General features: G+C 38.4%; 1 protein-coding gene across 4 annotated transcripts in view; it reads right to left on the bottom strand.

Moving 5' to 3' along the window:
* LOC106058980 (uncharacterized) overlaps positions 1 to 23,091 on the bottom strand; it is a 65,115-nt gene that overhangs the window by 11,369 nt on the left and 30,655 nt on the right. The window contains exons 11-18 of one of the 4 annotated variants that reach the window (XM_056017722.1): positions 21,499 to 21,566; positions 19,124 to 19,219; positions 13,716 to 13,893; positions 11,693 to 11,786; positions 10,784 to 10,825; positions 4,542 to 4,688; positions 3,050 to 3,146; positions 813 to 904 (exon numbers count right to left, since the gene is read on the bottom strand). In XM_056017722.1, coding sequence (XP_055873697.1) covers positions 813 to 904; positions 3,050 to 3,146; positions 4,542 to 4,688; positions 10,784 to 10,825; positions 11,693 to 11,786; positions 13,716 to 13,893; positions 19,124 to 19,219; positions 21,499 to 21,566 — 814 coding nt within the window. The remainder of the gene's footprint in view (positions 1 to 812; positions 905 to 3,049; positions 3,147 to 4,541; positions 4,689 to 10,783; positions 10,826 to 11,692; positions 11,787 to 13,715; positions 13,894 to 19,123; positions 19,220 to 21,498; positions 21,567 to 23,091) is intronic. The other 3 variants (XM_056017723.1, XM_056017724.1, XM_056017725.1) reach the window with 3 other exon arrangements.

Raw genomic sequence — 23,091 nt, 5'->3', positions numbered from 1 at the left:
ATGATGGTTATGATGATAATGATGGTTATGATGATGGTTATGGTTATGATGATGATGATGATGGTTATGATGATGATGATGATGATGATGATGATGGTTATGATGATGGTTATGATGATGATGATGATGATGGTTATGATGATGGTTATGATGATGATGATGGTTATGATGATGCTAATGGTGATGATGCTGATGTTGATGCTGATGGTGATGATGGTGATGATGATGATGATAATGATGATGATGATGATGATGATGATGATGGTTATGATGATGATGATGATGATGATGGTTAAGATGATGATGATGATGATGGTTATGATGATGGTTATGATGATGGTTACGATGATGGTTATGATGATGATGATGATGGTTATGATGATGGTTATGATGATGATTATTATGATGGTTATGATGATGGTTATGATGATGATGATGGTTATGATGATGATGATGATGATGATGATGGTTATGATGATAATGATGGTTATGATGATGGTTATGATGATAATGATGGTTATGATGATGGTTATGGTTATGATGATGATGATGATGATGGTTATGATGATGATGATGATGATGATGGTTATGATGATGGTTATGATGATGATGATGATGATGGTTATGATGATGATGATGGTTATGATAATGATGATGATGATGATGATGATGATGCTGATGGTGATGATGATGATGATGATGATGATGATGATGATGATGATGATGGTGATGATGATGATGGTTATGATGATATGATGATGATGATGGTTAAGATGATGATGATGGTTATGATGATGATGACAGATACGAACCTTTGGGACATGTATAGTTAATGTAACACAAACCACTCTTGTACTGTACAGCATCTCCGACACATGTTTTAGGCGAACTGTGGTTACAAGATCTACAAAAACATTTGATGTCAATTGAATGTGTAGGGTTAAATTACAGTTGTTGATTTTTCTACTTCCTTTTGTGAATTATTAAAACTAAGAGAGAGACAGAGAGAAAACCTGGGCTGAGATAAACGTCATCCAAGAAAAAGAAAGATAAGGAAAGAATTATCCAAAGTTTAATGTCAGACCCAATCTACACATTTTTAAACAATTGAATCAACATTGAACCTTAGAAAGTTGAGGCCTTGAGATGCATGCAAATGAAGACACTCATTATTGGCTTTTTGTACTGTGAGTCTGGGGAAAACGTTTTGTACTGTGAGTCTTGGGAAAACGTTTTGTACTGTGAGTCTGGGGAAAACGTTTTGTACTGTGAGTCTTGGGAAAACTTTTTGTACTGTGAGTCTGGGGAAAATGTTTGTACTGTGAGTCTTGTTGAAAACTTTTTGTATTGTGAGTCTTGGGAAACTTTTTGTACTGTGAGTCTTGTTGAAACCTTTTTGTACTGTGAGTCTTGGGAAAACTTTTTGTACTGTGAGTCTTGTTGAAAACTTTTTGTACTGTGAGTCTTGTTGAAAACTTTTTGTACTGTGAGTCTTGGGAAAATTTTTGTACTGAGAGTCTAGGAAAAACGTTTTGTACTGAGAGTCTTGGGAAAACTTTTTGTACTGTGATTTTTGGGAAAACTTTTTGTACTGTGAGTCTTGTTGAAAACTTTTTGTACTGTGAGTCTTGGGAAAACATTTTGTACTGTGAGTCTTGGGAAAACATTTTGTACTGTGAGTCTTGTGAAAACATTTTGTACTGTGAGTCTTGTGAAAACATTTTGTCCTTTGAGTCTTGGGAAACGTCGCTAGACCTGTTTTGGTTCTAGGTCCTTATTTTGGACACCCAAACCTGAGACACGACGCCGCCCCCCCCCCCACACGATGTGTGGAGGAAACAGAAATCGTGTCTAATTTTATTTTCTTCTCGACTTCCCCCAAAACTTGCTGAAATTGATCGATCCTTGAGGCAACATACTCTTAACTCTTTCCCTCCGTAATTAATTTCGTACATTCAGACGGAATTCTTCATTTTGCTCATTACTTTTTCACTACCATATTATGATTAAGCTTCAATAGCTTTGTTCTTTGTAAATCAGAAAAATTTTGATTTCGTAGAGAACTAAATGGGAATGTTTGCTCTTTCTATGTAACATAAAGTAAAGTTTTAAAAATTAAACATTAATTTAATGTATAGATGTCAATTTAACGATGCTATCGTCGATTAGGAGAGAAAGAGTTAACCTGTAAGGTGACATACGTGCATAGCACACAACCGAAGGGGCTACTGTCCTGGGAGCTGTCCAGGGAGCTGTCCAGGGAGCTGTCCAGGGAGCTGTCCAGGGAGCTGTCCAGGGAGCTGTCCAGAGAGCTGTCCAGGGAGCTGTCCAGGGAGCTGTCCAGGGAGCTGTCCAAGGAGCTGTCCAGGGAGCTGTCCAGGGAGCTGTCCAGGGAGCTGTCCAGGGAGCTGTCATCAGAGAATTTGGGCCTCTTCAGCCACCACCACTGGTTCAATAAAAATTGTAAGAGAACTAGGACTTGAGCCAGTTTGTAAGACTTAGAGTTGAATTCCATCCCCGTGACCACATCAAATTTTGCACTCGGTTGAAATTATGGACAAGAATGCATTGTTTAATTGTTTAAATCAAATTTTAATGACAATGAGTTTGTAGGTAGTCATTAGTTTTAATTTTTTTTTATAGACACACAATAGGAAAATCGTAGTATTAAAGAAAAATTAATAGACATTCATTGTCTTCTAATGATTTTAACGATAAAGGTTTTTCACTGCAATCATTTCTTTGCTGACCAATTCGATTTAATTTTGATTCTACAGTGCTAAAAATGTGCCAAATAAAAATATAAAAAAAAAGCGTATGCTTCCGTAAACAGTACACCGTATGCATCAAAACGCTGGCTGTTTATGGTTTTGTCTGTATTATTCTGAAAATTTCTATAATTTAATAAATGCAAGATGTTTAACACCATATTATAATTTAAAATCACATGATAGATTTAGCTGTCTTGTTAATAAGTCAATCGTGGATGATAAGAATACCACAATTAGCAGGGGGGATTAATGTCAACTTCAGTACTATTTTGAAATACCTTTCTTGAAAAAGTCTGGTATCAGTGCAATCTACTCGACTACAGCTCCACTCGGACCAGAAAGTCCAATAGTCGACGACTTCTGTTGAAAACCATTCTGCAATCATATATTTAAAGGTTGACATACATCTGAGTGAAAGTAATTCAATAATATAGCAATATTACGCCAACACTTTGCCAATGTAATTAAAATTATTTTAAAAAATAAAACAATACACGAATATATAAGTCTAGCCAAAAGCAGAGAAATAAAAATAATAGTAATAGCAATATACCACATTGTTTTATCAACCGAGGGGATAATGACAACTGACCTCGCAGACACCTTCAATACCCTCAGCATTCCTAAGAAAGATTCTCATTGCCTGTCAGAGGGCGGTACTGCTGCAGACCTGCCACATCACCAGAAAATTCCTCAGTGGGAAAGTGATAACTAGGCTACAATGAATTTTGTTTCTCTTTAACGAAGCTCGACCCTGGCAGCGCCAGAGAATGACTACTCGTTAGTTTCTAACATAAATTTAATATTCTAAGATAAGACTATTTAGACTAGCACAACGAATTGTGACGTGGCAACGAGCGAGCTATTTGTCTAAACTGCCTACAGGTTGTGACGTCACAGGTTAGTGCTTAGGCCTACTGTCACGATTGGTCTCGACGTAAGAGAGTTGGCACGTTCTCCAAGTGCGACGCCACTGAGATTATAAGGTGATTATAAGGTTATAAGATTATAAGGTGATTATAAGATTGTAAGGTTATAAGATTATGAGGTCATTATAAGGTTTAAAGATTATAAGGTGATTATAAGGCTTTAAGATTAAAATGTGATTATAAGGTTTTAAGAGTATAAGGTGATTATAAGGTTATAAGATTATAAGGTGATTATAAGATTATAAGGTTATTAGATTATGAGGTGATTATAAGGTTATTAGATTATGAGGTGATTATAAGGTTTAAAGATTATAAGGTGATTATAAGGCTTTAAGATTATAATGTGATTATAAGGTTTTAAGATTATAAGGTGATTATAAGGTTATAAGATTATAAGGTGATTATAAAGTTTCAAGATTATAAGTTGTTTATAAGGTTTAAAGGTTATACGGTTTTAAGATGATAAGGTGATTAAAAGGTTTAAAGATTATAAGGTTTTAAGATTATAAGATAATTATAAGGTGATTATTAAGTATTAAGTTTAAGATTAAAAGGTGATTATAAGGTTTTAGGATTATAATTTGATTATAAGGTTATAAGATTATAAAGTGCAGCTTTTCGGTAGTCGTTTCCCGTTACCCAATGTTTGTTCTCAGAAAATTTTGCTCAGAGAGAAATAGAGCAGTTCAACTTTTCCTAACTAAATCATTATCCCAGCAATGCTCGGTCAACAGGTTCTATATGCACATCACCAGAGTTTAGTGCTAAGTTGATAAGTCTTTTCCTAAATCTGTCATTCAAAGTTTTGAGCTTAATTCTTCTAAGATTAGAAACAATTTACCATCGTCTAACGTCGACGTGGTGAGGGACATTGTCGACGACTTACGCTGAGTGGTAGTAAACCTAACGGTCTGAAGCGTTGTTGGTGTTGATGTAGGAACCAGCTTCATGGTCGGAAAGCGTGTCGGTGTCGTCGTCAAACGGGGTCCTATGTGACGATTACTGTTGTTAATGCCAGTTTTTTAATGCAAAAAAACAAACTGCTTGCGTAGTTAATTTTAAAAAAATAATAAACAGTTTACTTCTTGAAAATAAAACGTTACATTATAAAATTGTAACATCTAAAATATCATGTTATCGAATTTTCAATATATTTTTTATTTTCAAAGATGCAGACGTGACGGACGGACAGACAGACGTACGTACAGACAAACCACACAAAAATAATAGCGGCTTTTCCATTTTTGTGGGGCCGCTCAAAACTATATTAACTTTTCAAACAGCGTTTTTGTTTTTTATAACATAGCTTCTATCAGCTCACTCCGTCTTTCTGTCTGTCTTTTTGTCTGTCTGTCTGATACAAATTTAGTACACGTTATTTCTTCCACTTAACAGATGAAGACATAAAACGTCGCAGTGCGTCAGACATTTACGCAGCTAAAAACCCAGCCTGGAAATCTCCCCACATCTCTAACAAGACCAAAAAAAAAAAAGAATCTTTAACTCTAAATGTCAAGATGGCCCTACTGTCTGGTTCTGAAACATGGAGAACAACTGAAGCAACACTAAAACAAAAAAAATACAAATACTTTTTTTAAAACCACAAAGCTTATATTAATATGTGTCAATTAGTTCGGATCACAGCTAAAACCCAGCCTGGAAATCTTCTCACATCTCAAACAAGACCAAAAAAAAAGAATCTTTAACTGTAATGTCAAGATGGCCCTACTGTCTGGTTCTGAAACATGGAGAACAACTGAAGCAACACTAAAACAAACAAAATACAAATACTTTTTTTTTAAACCACAAAGCTTATATTAATATGTGTCAATTAGTTTGGATCAGTATTACAATCAGAGTGAATGTATTTAAATAAATAAAATAAAAGATCACGATCTGAATTAGAATTAGTGGGCTTAACCTTCTCAGGCTGCTCAAGCCAACACGGTAACCACTCTGCTAGCGAAGAGTCTATGAACTTGAAGTTTGTATAGCTATAATGTTTCTCTTTCACGTTTGTGTTCAGTAAGCCCTAATATAAGGGGGATTAACTCAGGTTTTACACAACTACTACAGTATAGTAATGCTTCTTTCCCATGTTCGTGATACCTTCGATGAAGTCCATTATCCCGTTGATGGTTAGAAAGGCTTTTATCCAACCACCAGGCCTGGACATGGGGCTCTTCACCCCTGTCCTGTCTGAGAGCACCCAACGGTAGGCGGCCATATCGGTTGACTGGGCCAGACCGGGCCGTGACGTGTACACAGCGCACCGTCCCCGAATCTTAAGTCACCCGCTATAAGTGTCAGGGACAGCGCTAACTGCGGGGAGCTTGTCTCATATTCCTATAATGTAACCGCCACTGTTCCGTGCAAGGGCCGCCAATCCAGCAATCCGGAACTGATGACGACTCCCTTTGTGGAACGGCGTGGCGGACTTTTTGGACTGGGTTGCAGGTTACTTGTTCCATCCCCACCCCGAGTGAGATAAAAAAAAAAAAAGCTCACCCAGGGAGACCTGCCAGAAGGCCTGGTTCGCTACTCGTTCTTAGCCTGTCCAGATCCACCTCTGGATGTTTCCACCGGAGGGCCACGCTGAGGCGACGGGTAGCTGGAATTTCCTCCGGTGTTCGTGATACCAGAAACATTAATCAATTAAATATATATATATATATTGGTAATAGATTACATTTTATTTTTTTGTTCGTGATACCAGAAAAATGTAATCTATATATATATATATATTTAATTGATTAATATGTTTTCTTGTGTGTAAAAAATAGCTGTGCGAATTTCAACTTGATCCGAGATTGGGTGTGGGAGAAATAACGTATACAAACTTTCGGCCAGACAGACAGAGTGACTTGATATAAGCTTGGGGAAAAAAAGTACAGACCTTCATCAACAGATGCCTGAGAAATATTCTGGAAAATCCATTGGTATGACAAAATAGAAAATACCAAACTGTGGGAGATGGGCAGACTGAGAAATATGGAGGAGCGGATCTTACGAGAGAAAGTGCAGATTAGAGTGGACCCTCCCCCCCCCCCCAGGGCACAAGACGTAGACTCCGTCTACCAAAAAGAACGCGGCGACGCAATGTACTAGATGTAGTCAAGAGGACAGGAAAGAGCTGGGAAATGGCGTGTTTTTTTTTACTGAGGCCCTATGCTCCATGAGGAAAGTGTTTTTACTGAGGCCCTATGCTCCATGAGGAAAGTGTTTTTACTGAGGCCTTATGCTCCATGAGGAAAGTGTTTTTTCTGAGGCCTTATGTTCCATGAGGAAAGTGTTTTTACTGAGGCCCTATGCTCCATGAGGAAAGTGTTTTTACTGAGGCCCTATGCTCCATGAGGAAAGTGTTTTTACTGAGGCCTAATGCTCCATGAGGAAAGTGTTTTTACCGAGGCCTTATGCTCCATGAGGAAAGTGTTTTTTACTGAGGCCTTATGTTCCATGAGGAAAGTGTTTTTACTGAAGCCTTATGTTCCATGAGGAAAGTGTTTTTACTGAGGCCCTATGCTCCATGAGGAACGTGTTTTTACTGAGGCCCTATGTTCCATGAGGAAAGTGTTTTTACTGAGGCCCTATGCTCCATGAGGAAAGTGTTTTTACTGAGGCCTAATGCTCCATGAGGAAAGTGTTTTTACCGAGGCCTTATGCTCCATGAGGAAAGTGTTTTTTACTGAGGCCTTATGTTCCATGAGGAAAGTGTTTTTACTGAAGCCTTATGTTCCATGAGGAAAGTGTTTTTACTGAGGCCCTATGCTCCATGAGGAACGTGTTTTTACTGAGGCCCTATGTTCCATGAGGAAAGTGTTTTTACTGAGGCCCTATGTTCCATGAGGAACGTGATTTTACTGAGGCCCTATGTTCCATGAGGAAAGTGTTTTTATTGAGGCCCTATGTTCCATGAGGGAAATGTTTTTACTGAGGTCCTATGTTCCATGAGGAAAGTGTTTTTACTGAGGCCCTATGTTCCATGAGGAAAGTGTTTTTACTAAGGCCCTATGTTCCATGAGGAAAGTGTTTTTACTGAGGCCCTATGTTCCATGAGGATAGTGTTTTTACTGAGGCCCTATGTTCCATGAGGAATATGTTTCTACTGAGGCCCTATGTTCCATGAGGAAAGTGTTTTTACTGAGGCCCTATGTTCCATGAGGAAAGTGTTTTTACTGAGGCCCTATGTTCCATGAGGAAAGTGTTTTTATTAAGGCCCTTATGTTCCATGAGGAAAGTGTTTTTATTGAGGCCCTATGTTCCATGAGGAAAGTGTTTTTACTGAGGCCCTATGTTCCATGAGGAAAGTGTTTTTACTGAGGCCCTATGTTCCATGAGGAAAGTGTTTTTACTGAGGCCCTATGTTCCATGAGGAAAGTGTTTTTACTGAGGCCCTATGCTCCATGAGGAAAGTGTTTTTACTGAGCCCTATGTTCCATGAGGAAAGTGTTTTTACTGAGGCCCTATAATCCATGAGGAAAGTGTTTTTACTGAGGCCCTATGTTCCATGAGGAAAGTGTTTTTACTGAGGTCCTATGTTCCATGAGGAAAGTGTTTTTACTGAGGCCCTAGGTTTCACGAGGAAAGTGTTTTTACTGAGGCCCTATGTTCCATGAGGAAAGTGTTTTTACTGAGGCCCTATGTTCCATGAGGAAAGAGTTTTTACTGCGGCACTATGCTCCATGAGGAAAGTGTTTTTACTGAGGCCCTATGTTCCATGAGGAAAGTGTTTTTTCTGAGGCCCTATGTTCCATGAGGAAAGTGTTTTTACTGAGGCCCTATGTTCCATGAGGAACGTGATTTTACTGAGGCCCTATGTTTCATGAGGAAAGTGTTTTTACTGAGGCCCTATGTTCCATGAGGAAAGTGTTTTTACTGAGGCCCTATGTTCCATGAGGAAAGTGTTTTTACTGAGGCCCTATGTTCCATGAGGAAAGTGTTTTTACTGAGGCCCTATGTTCCATGAGGAAAGTGTTTTTACTGATTCCCTATGCTCGATGAGGAAAGTGTTTTTACTGAGGCCCTATGTTCCATGAGGAAAGTGTTTTTACTGAGGCCCTATGTTCCATGAGGAAAGTGTTTTTACTGAGGCCCTATGCTCCATGAGGAAAGTGTTTTTACTCAAAGGAAAGCTAATAATGATGAGTTCCCACACTTCCCATTCAGGTATGAAGTTCACACTTAACACGATTATTTAATGTCACTAACAAATCCTGAATCAATTTTTTTTTTAAATGAACCCTGCGGTAAATCAATCAATTTTGTTAAATATAGGAAAATGGAAGTAAACAGTACACTATTAAGAGAAAATATCTGTTAATGTGTAGTTTTTTCCCTTATAAAAGTTTTCTTTTTTTTTTTTAGTTTTTATTTTATTTTCTTATTTCTCGTTTTGTTTTTGTTTTTTTTTTTGTTTTAGTGTTAGAATTTCACGTCACGTCTAGTGGGCTTATAAGTCAACAATGTAAGTCCTAAAGTCAAGAGGTCCTTGCGATCTATGGAGGCAGATGCTGTAAACTTAGTGTTTTGTTTTCCCCGATATACGACTGTTAACGAGGGTGTCATGTGGCCAGTACAACAATCAATCTACTACAATTATAAATTACTGACGCTAGTTAAAATAAGAGAGGATAATTACTTCCAACGAATTTCACGTGTCAATCTAGTCAAGCATGTTAATCAGTGACTTAAGCTCTGCTAAGTCGTTGGTTTTCCTGGCTGATTCGGGCAACCCATTCCATTCTCTAATGTTACTAGGGAAGAAGTAGCCCTTGTACGAATTTGTTCTAGCCTATGGAATAAGAAATGTGCTCTTATTGTTGTGTCTCTCTAAGTATTTCGTTTGTGTTTTTTTTTTCTATTTGTAAGTTACGGTTAAGTGTTTTATGGATTATAGCTAGTTTACTATTTCTTCTATTGTCCTGAAGTCTATCTAAGTTAAGTGGTTTGACTAATAGGGTTGCTGCAATCGGATTGGAATATTCGTTGGTTAGAAATCTCACTTCACTATGTTGTATTTGTTATAGTTTTGTTATGTTTACTTGTTCTTTCTTTATCTCTCTATCTTTCTTTCTTTATCGCTCTAACTTTCTTTCTTTATCGCTCTAAATTTCTTTCTTTATCGCTCTAACTTTCTTTCTTTATCGCTCTAAATTTCTTTCTTTATCGGTCTGAATTTATTTCTTTATCTCTCTAACTTTCTTTCTTTATCGCTCTAAATTTCTTTCTTTATCGCTCTAAATTTCTTTCTTTATCGCTCTAACTTTCTTTTTTTATCGCTCTAACTTTCTTTCTTTATCTCTTTAACTTTCTTTCTTTATCTCTTTAACTTTCTTTCTTTATCGCTCTTAATTTCTTTCTTTTTCGCTCTAACTTTCTTTCTTTATCGCTCTAACTTTCTTTCTTTATCTCTCTTTCTTTCTTTATCTATCTAACTTTATTTCTTTATCTCTCTTTCTTTCTTTATCTCTCTCTTTCTTTCCTTATCTCTCTAACTTTCTTTCTTTATCTCTCTAACTTTCTTTCTTTATCCCTCTAACTTTCTCTCTTTATCTCTCTAACTTTCTCTCTAACTTTCTTTATTTATCTCTCTAACTTTCTTTCTTTATCTCTCTTTCTTTTTTTATCTCTTTAACTTTCTTTCTTTATCTCTCTAACTTTATTTCTTTATCTCTCTTTCCTTCTTTATCTCTCTAACTTTCTTTCTTTATCTCTCTAACTTTATTTCTTTATCTCTCTCTCTCTCTCTTTCTTTCTTTATCTCTCAATCTTTCCCTCACTCACTTTCTTTCTCTCTCGCTTTCTTTCTTTTCGTTCTCTTTATCACTATCTCTCTTTTATATTGCTCTCTCTCTCTCTCTCTCTTACTAAAGCTCTTTAATTCTTTTACCTTTTTTATTTTTACTGCTTTGTCTGTCAGCGTCTGTCCGTCTTCATTTTCACTCTCTTACACATTTTTTCCTCATTTTTTTTTTTGTTTTCTTTCGGACACTTTTCATTTTTTTCGATATTTCGAAATGTATAATGCAATGACACAAAAATCTAATTAATGGCATAAAACAAAACAAACCAGTAGGAAACTACCTTCTTTTACGTCCTCGTCGACTAGATTATCACCATCATCATCTAAATATAAAAATAAATTTATATCTTCAGTTGACAATAACAAGATATTAAGAAAATAAAGTGAACAAAGATTAATAGATTGTTACGTAGCAAAAACCTAGATAGCCAGTGGACAGTGGTGTTACTGGTGGGGGATGCGGGAGGTGACACCGACCCTAGTGACGCCACCGTCAATGGTTACACGTAAGATTGTGAATAATTGAGAAAGGTACATTTCGTTAGTGCTGCTGTACTGCAAGAGATTGACCATGGGTGGCACAAGTGGTATTGAAAATCTGGTCAACCGAGACCAACCGCTATAGCAGGCCCTAACCCCTAACCTGCAACGTCGCAACCTGTGGGGGGTATAAAACCACTAAATCGTTGCCGCGTCACATCTTTGCATCGGGCCAACAAATAATTCTAGACAAAATGTCATTATTAAACCTTACATTCGGTACCCAACAAAATTATCAAAGATACGTTTCAGTTCTGATAGCTTTCATTTGGACCATGGAGGCTCATTGGCTGAGCAGTGAATCGCCTGGTTTTCGAACCTGGGGGTCCTGGGTTCAAATCCTGATGAAGACTGGATTTATTTTTAATTTCGGTCGCTTCTGAGTCCACCCATCTCTACTGGGTACCTGACATTACATGGGGAAAAGAAAAGCTTGTTGGTCTTTGTGCTGGTCACAAGACAACCTCGTTAACAACAGTCCATAGAAACAGATGACCTTTACATTGTCTGCACTATATGTCTTAACTGGGAACATTTTTACATTTGGACCATATCAGAAACAAATACATTACACTATCTATGATAATGAACACTGACCAATAGAACCAAAAACAAATTAGAACATTTTTGATTGAATAGTGAACTCTGACCTATCGAGTTTAGCAACTCCTCATCAATGTAACGATCGCAGTCATTGTCTCTGAGGTCTCCTGGGTACATACCGCTAAGATCTGGCTCACATGGCTAAAAATACGATAGACATTTAGGCAATGGGAATGTTATTTGCATTTCTAAGCGTTTCTTTAGTTAAAACCAATGGTATACATGCCATTTATTATCCGGAATACTTTAACACAAGAAAAAATTCGGAAACAAAAAAAGAATCTCAGTAAAATCTGACATAAATAAAGCTTTTCCTAGTGCAGCGTGAAACGGGTAGCCTGAATCAGACAGGAAAATCTTAATGACTTAGTGGAGTTGAGGTCTCTAATACGGATACGCATAGAACGTGTTATCTTCCCCTTTGATGACGTGTAACGTCTGGGAGGCGAAACTTGTATACATCATTTAAAGATAAAAGTCTTCAAAACAAAAGTAGCGCAGATCAACAAATTAAAATATTACAAAAACATTTTCTGCGTTTAATTGCCAAAATCTTTTACCCAGTGAAATACTTATTTTGACTTCTGGCTTCGGACTGAGGTCAAAATGATCCCGTATTCAATCCCAGCCCGCTACCATTCCATGTCGTTCTAAAGGAATTGTAGATACAACGCAATAATCATATGCTGCTATAGTAGCACTGGAAACTTTAGGAATAAATACGATTCTTAAGGACAACCTGCACCCATTAAACCACTGTTACATAAGATCTGAACGAAGTGGTCGTCTCCTTTCCTTTAGGACTAAAACAGAAAGATTTAAAAACTCCTTTATCCCACTTTCAGTCAGAGTGTTACAAGATCAGCTGTCGTCATCGAGAAGTACATAGAAGTCTAATTCATAAAGCGCTGGTTGTGAATGTGTATGTGTTTCGTGTGTGAATGTTGTTCGAATTTTTCATCTATATTGTTATTGTTACATTAGTTACGCTGATGTTGTCAATTGTAGTCAAACTGAATTTCCATTTGATAGGATCAATAAAATTATCTTATCTTATCTTATCTTATGATATATGTATTGCTTTATGTTCTCTAGGCTTAAGAAAAACTTTTTTTTTTAATAATTTCAAGAATGGCCAGAATCGGCAAAGAACAAAATATTTCTCCCTCACGCATTCTCTGATTAACTCGATTTTTTAAACAATTACTTAATGTACCTAACAAAGAAAATACTCAATGAGTCAATTCATTATTGATAATTTATTAATATGTTTAATAGCAAGAAGGGAAACTTATCCTTCGGTATTCAAAGATATGGCTAAATTTGTTGGGTTTACGCCCATTAAATAATTGTTTACGCCATTTCTCCATCGTGCATGCTCCGGTCAAGTTTATACTTTAAAAAAAATTATTTATTGTTCCTGACTAAGCGTATATTAATAAACAAAAATATTCAATATGTCAATTAAGTATTGGTAATTATTGGTAATTAATTAGTCTACTCGATATCGAATAAGGAAAATAACGTGTAGATTATCGGTAGATATAGTTTGAAGGACGGAGTTCTTTCCCTCTAGGTCAGCGGTTCTCAACCTTTTACGCTAGGCGACCCCATTTTAGAATCTCTCACTCTGCCGCGACTCCCCCCCCCCCCAACAGACACACATACAGCAATAGAAGAATAGACAAAAAACAATCCATAGTTTCGATTATCTTAAACGACCCCTGGCAAATCGTCAATCAACCCCCATGGGGGTCGCGACCCACAGGCTGAGAAGCCCTGCTCTAGGTAAACTTTTTTTTTTTTAATTAAGAATTTTTTATCTTTTGCTTTTTTTTTTTTTTTTTTTGTACTTTGCTTGTTTTGTATTTTGCTTGTTTTGTGCTTTGTTATTTTTTCTATTTATTTGGCATCTGCAAAGGTCAGTCAAACATTCCTTGAAAGATTACAAAGAAAGTTTGTGTTATCATACAAACTCAGAGGCGGCCCCCATCGAATTCACCGATGAACCAGGAATATACTAGTAATCCTTTCTAGTTCATACCTTCAAGTCAATTTTTAATATCTCACCGTTTCAAATGTAATATCAGCAAATCCCGCGGCGTGCATGTAAGCCATGGATGTATTCAGTCCATACAGGTAGCAGCCGAAGCTGATTCTGGATGATTTTAAGGAGTGTTCACCAGTAGAGATGAATATGTCATAGAGACTCCACTCTTTGAGACCTTTAACAAAGGTCTCGACAACGCTTTTAAGGATATGTGAAATACAAATAAATATATATTTAAAAAAAATAAATCATGTATTAAATGTAGTTGTGACAATTAGTTTGGATCAGTCAGATAGTTAAATTAGAAATATATCTACACTAACAATGATAAATCTGTGCGATTATAAAATATTTTGACCAATTGTTTTTGATTTGAGCTATTTCATGATTTTAGCTTAATCAATACTCTATGATCCTATCACTTGTCTGGAAAAGTTGGAAAGAGATAGGGAGTAAAAGAAGAGGGTATCTGGATTATCGCTTTTTAAATGTACTTATACTCAAGACAACTCTTGTAAACCTTAACATCAACAGCAAGGAAACTGTTCTTCAATGGATTCCAGCACACATTGATTTAGAAGGCAGTGAAAAAGCAGACATACTGGCCAAAGATGGAAGAATGAACAAACAAATGGAAATCCCTGTCTACCCAGGAGAAATGATGAAAATAAGTGTAGAATAAATGAGAATTGGACCAGCTCACATCCCAATTACAAGAAAAAGTCTGTGGCATTTTACGTCTCGAGAGACGATCTTTTCCCTTTGCAACTTCTTGTGTGACTAAAGAGGCCAATCCTTGATACACAGCTGCGATCTCAGGTTGGGCATGTATAATCACCAGGCGCCGTTGCATTTTCACCCTTCTTTCTGCTTCTGTTGTGTATGACATCTGCAATCTGTGACCCTTCCTTTATGCACTCTCTCCATGTGGATCTGTCCAGTGCCACCTCTTCCCAGTTGCCAGTGTCGATTTTGAAGAGCTTCATGTCGCGTTTGCATACATACGTATAACGTAAAAGTGGGCGACCAGCGGCTCTCCTGCCTTCTATTAGATCGCCATACAGGATGTCCTGTGGAAGTCGACCTACTGGCATTCTACGAACGTGGCCAAGCCAGCCAAGGCGTCTGCTGCTGATAACAGAGCGGATGTCCTGGCATCCTGCTCTATGTAGCACTTCCTCATTGGTTATCTTATCTTGCCACCTTATTTTAAAGATCCGCCTTAGGCATCGGAGGTGGAAGACATTCAGCTTTTTTTCCTGCCATGAGTAGGTTGACCATGTTTCACTTCCGTACAGCAAGGTGCTCAACACACAGGTCCGGTAGACTAGGGCTTTAGTACTGCTAGTTAGCAATATGTTGTTCCAGACTCTTTTCTGCAACCGTGACATGGTGGCCATTGCCTTGGCTATCCTGTTGTTTATGTCTTTATCCAGTAGAGTGTTGTTGGATATGATGGAGCCAAGGTAACAAAAGTGATCAACAATTTCTAGTGGTTGGCCATTAATGTTTACTTGAGGTGCAGTGTTTGTGTTTAGGACAAGTATCTTAGTCTTGCTTTGACTGATGTTTAAGCCAAACTTCTGGCAAGCAGCAGATAGTTTGTCAACCATGGACTGTAGCTGAATATCAGAATCAGCCACAATAGCTGCATCATCAGCATACAGGAGTTCCCTGACGAGTAGCTTCCTAACCTTGGTTTTTGCCCGCAGCCTTGATACATTAAATAGTTTTCCAGAGGATCTTGTATGGAGAAACACACCTTCGTTTATGTCGCTGTACGCATAATGCAGTAGACAAGAGAAGAATATGCCAAACAGAGTAGGTGCGAGCACACATCCCTGTTTGACACCACTGCAAACCTCAAAAGGTGCTGATTGGGCTCCATTGAATTTGGCAGTACATTTAGTTTCCTTGTGAAAACACTCAATTAACTTCATTAGTTTGGGAGGGCAACCTATTTTCCTCAGGAGTTTGAAAAGGCCACTTCTGCTGACCATGTCAAAAGCTTTAGTCAGATCAACAAAAACAATGTAAAGGGGTCTGTCTCTCTCTCTGAATTTCTCCTGCAGTAGTCGTAGAGAAGATATCATGTCTATAGTGGATCTACCACTCCTGAATCCACACTGAAACTCTGGGTAGACTCTAGAAGCTATCACTTGCAGCCTGGATAGTGCCACTCTAGCAAAGATTTTGCCCACTATACTGAGGAGAGAGATACCCCTATAGTTGTTGCAGTCACTCCGATCCCCTTTGTTTTTGTATATTGTGACTATAGTTGCGTCACGCATGTCCTGTGGGACATGACCTGTTTCCCAACAGCGGCAGAGGAGAATATAGAGTTCAGGGAGCAGGAGTGATTCGTTGACTTTCACTACTTCCACTGGGATACCATCACTCCCAGGAGATTTTCTATTTTTTAAGCATTTAATTGCTTTTTTGAGGTCACTAAGGCTCGGAAGCTTATCTAGGCATTCCAGTACTGGAAGATCTGGTAGAGAAGCCAGGGCGACATCGTCTACTGTATTCTGTGTGGCATAGACTTCGAGGTAGTGTTCTGTCCATCGTTATATTATAAACTATTATAAACTATTTCGACATGACCAAGGCATATTTTTTCGACTCAGAACCGGGCATAGCAGAATGAGACAACATATGTTCCGGAAGCTTTATGTCAGAACGAGCGAAACCAGCCCTTGTAGAGCATCACCAGAAAATGCTGACCATGTCCTTCAAAGCTGCATACTATATCAAGAGGGCCGAACAAGGCTCTGGCCCTAAAACCTTCCTATAGAACAAAAACTATACTGAGAACTGCCTCATCTGGAAACCACTGCGCAGTTCATCTCAGATATAGGATTACTGATCTGAACCCTCCGACATGTATAATGAGAACGAAGAAGAAGAAAAATAAAAATATGCTTTTTTTTTTTTAAAGTGAGTGACCTGAATTCAAACTGGAGGGCTAAGGCCTCATCAGCCTCCTCAAGCCAATACGGTAACCACTGTGCCAGTAAGCTGCTTATGACAATATGTTTGATACTAATTTACAAACATTTCTTTCTACAAACAATAAAGGGGGACTGCTTAGACTTATACCACCTTAAGTAAAGTCAAGTAAAGTCGCTTTTTTTCTTTGTTCGAAATACCAATTAAAATAATTAATGACTAGTAGTTAATTAACTGATTGATTTTTTAAAAATTAATTCTTGTGTTGATTCTTGAGCTGGCGTGTAAAAGAAATAATTGTGAGAAATTTCAGCTCAAGCCGAGATTGAGTGTGGCGGATTTGACGTGCACAAACTTTTTACCAGACAGACAGACAAAGTTGATATAAGCTTTGTAAAAATATCAGAAATGGGTCAGAGTGAACTACCTCGTATTGAAAAACAAACAAAATTGTTCCTCTGTAATGAATGTCTTTGACGTAACCATCTAGAAAGTAGGGTGGATGTTTTGTAGAAAGTACGGTGGATGTTTGTAGAAAGTAGGGTGGATGTTTGTAGAAAGTAGGGTGGATGTTTGTAGAAAGTACGGTATATGTTTGTAGAAAGTAGGGTGGATGTTTGTAGAAAGTACGGTGTATGTTTGTAGAAAGTAGGGTGCATGTTTTGTAGAAAGTACGGTGTATGTTTGTAGAAAGTAGGGTGGATGTTTGTAGAAAGTAGGGTGGATGTTTGTAGAAAGTAGGGTGGATGTTTGTAGAAAGTACGGTGTATGTTTGTAGAAAGTACGGTGTATGTTTGTAGAAAGTAGGGTGGATGTTTGTAGAAAGTAGGGTGGATGTTTGTAGAAAGTAGGGTGGATGTTTGTAGAAAGTAGGGTGGATGTTTGTAGAAAGTAGGGTGGATGTTTGTGTTTGCTGGTGAGTTTCTCATGAATCCACGAGATGGTAGGCCGTGCTTTATCCTGCTATGGGACACGCGGTGGCCGAGCGGCAAAGCGCGTGGCTTCTTAACTGGGGGTCACGGGTTCCAATCCAGGTGAAGACTGGTATTTTTTTATTGACTTCCCCCAGTTCTAATGAAATTAGCTGGGGAAAACAATAGGCGGTTGGTCATTGTGCTGGCCACATGACAACCTCGTTAGCCGTAGGGCACAGAAACAGATGATCTTTACATGATCAGCCCTATAGTTGACAAGGTCTGAAAGGGAGGAACAATGGGTTGTTATAAGCACCCTCGAAATTATTGCCCTTAGTCATAATAACTAGTAAGGTAAAGTATTTCAAAGTTCATCTGCTTCTATGGCCACCCAATAATAAGAATGTCGTGTGACTAGCACAACAATCAACCCTCTTACTTTCCCCATTAGTACTTGTTGGAGCGAAATTAAAGAGACGAATATTTACCTAGGTTTGAACTCGTGACCTCTCGGTTCGGAAGCCAAATGTTTTACCCCTCAGTCACAACTCACACCCCCACACCCAGTCATAATAAAGTAGCAGAAAATCAGTTCCATTTTTTGTGGTGACGTGGCCATTTTCAACGTTTTTATAACTGCCCCGATTTTGATTACGTCATATCTCTATACTCTCATATCTCCCTTTTCAGGAGTAAATATTTGGGACCAAAGGCGTATCTGCACTAGTTCTTAGAAATGAGTCTGAAATTAAAAGAGTCCCACCCCCTCCTTCTCAGACCACTTGTGTTCTGTTTATCAAATAGAGCGTATCTTTTTAAAGCAAGACTCCTAATCTTATCGAGCTTGTGATCTAATTTTTAAAATATGTTATAGCCTATTATAGCAGTGATACCCAAGCTGTAACACTCGGGTTATATCCGGCCCGAAAGGAGGTTTTATCTGGCCTCTTCAAAGTAATGTCCCCTAAGCAAAATATAGCCGCTAATGCTCAGCTCCTAACAGTAAAGTTCCCCTTTAAGACCTTGCGATCTATAGGACAGACGATGTAAAGGTTCACGGGTCAACGAGGGTGTCATGTGGCCAGCAAAAACGACCAACCACCTTTTACTTTTCCACATTTGCTATAAGCACCCTCGAAATTATTGCCCTTAGTCATAATAATTAGTAAGGTAAAGTATTTAAATGATATAATGGAAGGTACCCATTAGAGCTGGGTGGACTCAGAGGCGCCCAAGGATCTCGAAATTAGAAATCCTAGTCTTCACTAGGATTCGAACCCGGGAGGCCCGGTTTGGAAACCGAGCGCTTTACCGCTAAGCCACCGCGCCTCGGCTCAGTTCCAACGGACTGGACACTTTTTGTGTTAATTGATTCGGTCCGTAACAGACGTGTTGGATTTCTATAAGTTCTCAGGCCCAAACAGACTAAGGCAGGGGTGGGCAACCTTTTTCAACCGAGGGCCGCATTAATAAAATTTGGGGACTAGGCGGGCTGCATATATATATATATAGGATTGGTCTCGTAATGAGTATGTGATTATGTGCTTGGCAACACGAAGACTTACCCAGATGTTATTGGCTTGCTGTCAAGCCTTAAATTTTCATAGTGTTTTCTACGGATTGTAAGCAGGAGATAGTTGGAAGCAATTGGTCCTGGTGAACTAGTCAATAAAAATATAGGCGACAATCAGTCTCATTTATAATGTACAGATGATAAATACTGCGCAGTAATGGATATAATGTAGGGAAATACTGTATAAAGAAAGAATCAACTCAGCAGTGAAGTGACACTAACTAAGTGACACACCAACTAAGTGACGAACTAACTAAGTGACACACCAACTAAGTGACACACCAACTAAGTGACACTTACTTACTAAGTGACACACCAACTAAGTAACACACCAACTAAGTGACACACCAACTAAGTGACACACCAACTAAGTGACACACCAACTAAGTGACACAATAACTAAGTGACACACCAACTAAGTGACACACCAACTAAGTGACACACCAACTAAGTGACACTTACCTACTATGTGGCACACCAACTAAGTGACACACCAACTAAGTGACACACCAACTAAGTGACACTTACTTACTAAGTGACACACCAACTAAGTGACACACCAACTAAGTGACACTTACTTACTAAGTGACACACCAACTAAGTGACACAATAACTAAGTGACACACCAACTAAGTGACACACCAACTAAGTGACACACCAACTAAGTGACACACTAACTAAGTGACACACCAACTAAGTGACACACCAATACAGCGACACACCTACACAGTGACACACCTACACAGTGACACACCAACACAGTGACACACCAACACAGTGACACACCAACACAGTGACACATCTACACCGTGAAACAGCCGACTTTATTTTACACCAACTTATGTTAGGTACCCATTTGATTCGTTTAAACTCATGGTACCCAAAAAATTGCGAAATTTAATCTTTACGGTCTTCAATGAGCTTTGAACCCGAAACACAGTGAAACGCACGCCAGTGAGCAGAGGCGGCCTTAGCAGAGCAACTGCCCCTGGGCGAGTTTCATATGCTGCCCCTGAGCCATTATATACGTACGTCACGCGAACGAACTTGTCCGCCTTTAGCCCTGTAGCCCTTATTTTTACTACTAAACATGTTACTACTGTACTATTGACCTTTAACTAATTACATACTGTATTGTTATTGTTATGCGTGAAAGATTTCGCATTTTAAAATTAATAAAAGTAACTAATGATTCAGATTTACTATTCATTTTGCACGACAAATGATCACACTAGATAAACTTGATAATATATATATATCAATTTTTGGGACAAGACGACGCCTATTCCGTTACTACTCGCATGTGTCCAGTATGAGTGACATGCCTGGTATCGGGTAGGCCAATATGGGGGGATGAAGCAAAGAAGTATGAGTGACATGCCTGGTATCGGGTAGGCCAATATGGGGGGATGAGGCAAAGAAGTATGAGTGCCATGCCTGGTATCGGGTAGGCCAATATGGGCGGATGAAGCAAAGAAGTATGAGTGCCATGCCTGGTATCGGGTAGGCCAATATGGGGGGATGAAGCAAAGAAGTATGAGTGCCATGCCTGGTATCGGGTAGGCCAATATGGGGGGGATGAAGCAAAGAAGTATGAGTGCCATGCCTGGTATCGGGTAGGCCAATATGGGGGGATGAAGCAAAGAAGTATGAGTGCCATGCCTGGTATCGGGTAGGCCAATATGGGGGGATGAAGCAAAGAAGTATGAGTGCCATGCCTGGTATCGGGTAGGCCAATATGGGGGGATGAGGCAAAGAAGCGTGTTACGTCTTCATATTGGATGAGACTCTTTAGACATGAAAACGACAAATCACAGTTTATAAATACTTTAATCTTTATTAATACTGAAATCACTTTCTTGTTAATATTCCTCCATTTTGGTTCTTCCTCTTACTTTCAACACGCATTCGCACCATTTCACATTTACACTAAGATGCGCACGTAACAAAGCGGCACTGGGAGACCGCGACATACCGAAACCCATCGGTCATGACTCGTGTAAACAGAACCTTGATCCATGAAATAGTAATATCTTCATAGCTAGTTTTGGGCAACTTTACATATGTTAGTGCTCCAGTTAGTACCCAAGGAACATTTATGCCAATTTTTATCAAGATTTGTGGAACGGTTTTGATTTCTATTCGGAACATACATACATACACACATACATACATACATACGTACATACATACATACATACACACACACATACACACATACATACATACTCACTTACATGCATACATACATACATACTCACATATATACATACATACATACACCTGACTTTCTGCTTTATATTACAGATAGTGTTCTTTTAAAGAAGTCTGTATACATGGAACTAAAATGCTGGCACGACAACTTACATCCATGAGTACGATTCGTAGAAAAGTTCGCACGGCACTACTAGTGTTAAGGCCTGGACGAATTCAACCTGTATAGAAATGTATTTTGTTTTTTATTTTACAAATCTTTTATCGACTCACTCTGTCTTTCCGTCTGTCTTGTCAAACGTTTGTACACGCTATTTCTCCCAAGCCCCATTACGGATCGAGCAAAATATTGTGTACAATTATTTCTTTTACTTGACAACACAATCATCAATAGCAAAAAAAAAATTGAACAATTAGCTAATTACCTATTAGTAATTTATTATTTTGTTTGTTATCTTGAACAAGGGAAAGAAATAGTACTTCACAGATGTGGTGGTATAAAGTTGAGTTACTCCCCTTGAGAAGGCATAAGCTTAAGTGAACAAGTTTTTTTGTTTTTTTTTTACGAAAACACGATAAAATTGACCTCACCTTCCCCCTTTTTTTTCAACAGGTCCAGACAAGTGATGGGACCATAGCGCATCGAGAAAGCTAAAGGCCTTATATAGGGCTAAATGAACACACGTGGTTAAAGTATTTCTATTAATTTTATGTAAAAAGTGTGTACACGTCATTTCTGCCACACTCATTCTCGGATCAAATTTAAACTTGCACGAAACATGAATCGATTGAAGAAAAATACATTTTTTTTTAAAATTGGTAATTAATTATTTTATTTGATATCAACAAGGGAAATTAATCCTTCCACATCTACAAATATATAGGGTTTGGTTCCCTTAGATCAGTGGTGCCCAAAATACGGCCCGCGGTCCAGATCCGGCCCGCGATGTGGTTCTATCCTGACCGCCGAAACGTCTGCACAAAGTGTAGAATAGGTTGAAAAATGTATCTTTACCCACATAAGGGCCCTGACTTTTTCTCTCATGAGTTGGTGCCAGGCCTATTAAAATGTGTAGGTTTATGAAATGAGAGAGCCGAAGAAACTTTTGGTTGACTCTGAATCATACCAGGAAAATTGAACGGATCTTTAATAATTTTTTTTTTGGAACATGATAATAAACCAACATATTTTGTTTTGTAAATTGTAGCTGTTTTAAAAACATCAACAGATATAAAACAAATGTGACGGCATTCTTGGTTTGAGCCGCGAATAAAAGGTTGTTAATCTAAACCTAGAAATTGGAGGATCGATGGGAATATTTACCAAAAAGGGACAAGAAAATGAGTCGTTGGTAAACCTAGCTACAATGTTGCTCAGATTTTAAGAGAGAAATTATTATTATAGCTTTTATATAGCGCTACTTTCATGCTTATAGCATGCTCAGAGCGCTTTGGTCCAATCTCAGGAGTTGGTTTTGCCGTGCTGCCTTTAGGCAGCTCAGTAAACACAACTCTGCCTGAGTCGGGTGTCGAACCTCGAGCCCCCTTCATAGGTAGCCAAGACAAGCCAAATTCAAGCGCACTGAGCCTCTCGACCACGCTTCTCACGCTTCGATGAAATGTATCCAGTTAATATACTATTAATTAATGCAAGTACTAGATCCACTACTTTCTAATAAAAAAAATTTTTTAGGTCAATTTCATTTCGTTTATGTACATTTTCGGTCATGTTGCCCGCGACACGAG

Source organism: Biomphalaria glabrata, chromosome 18, assembly GCF_947242115.1.
Source record: "Biomphalaria glabrata chromosome 18, xgBioGlab47.1, whole genome shotgun sequence".
NCBI lineage: Eukaryota > Metazoa > Mollusca > Gastropoda > Planorbidae > Biomphalaria > Biomphalaria glabrata.
Note: the sequence above shows the minus strand (reverse complement) of the source record. Positions and strands in the feature narration are given on the sequence as shown.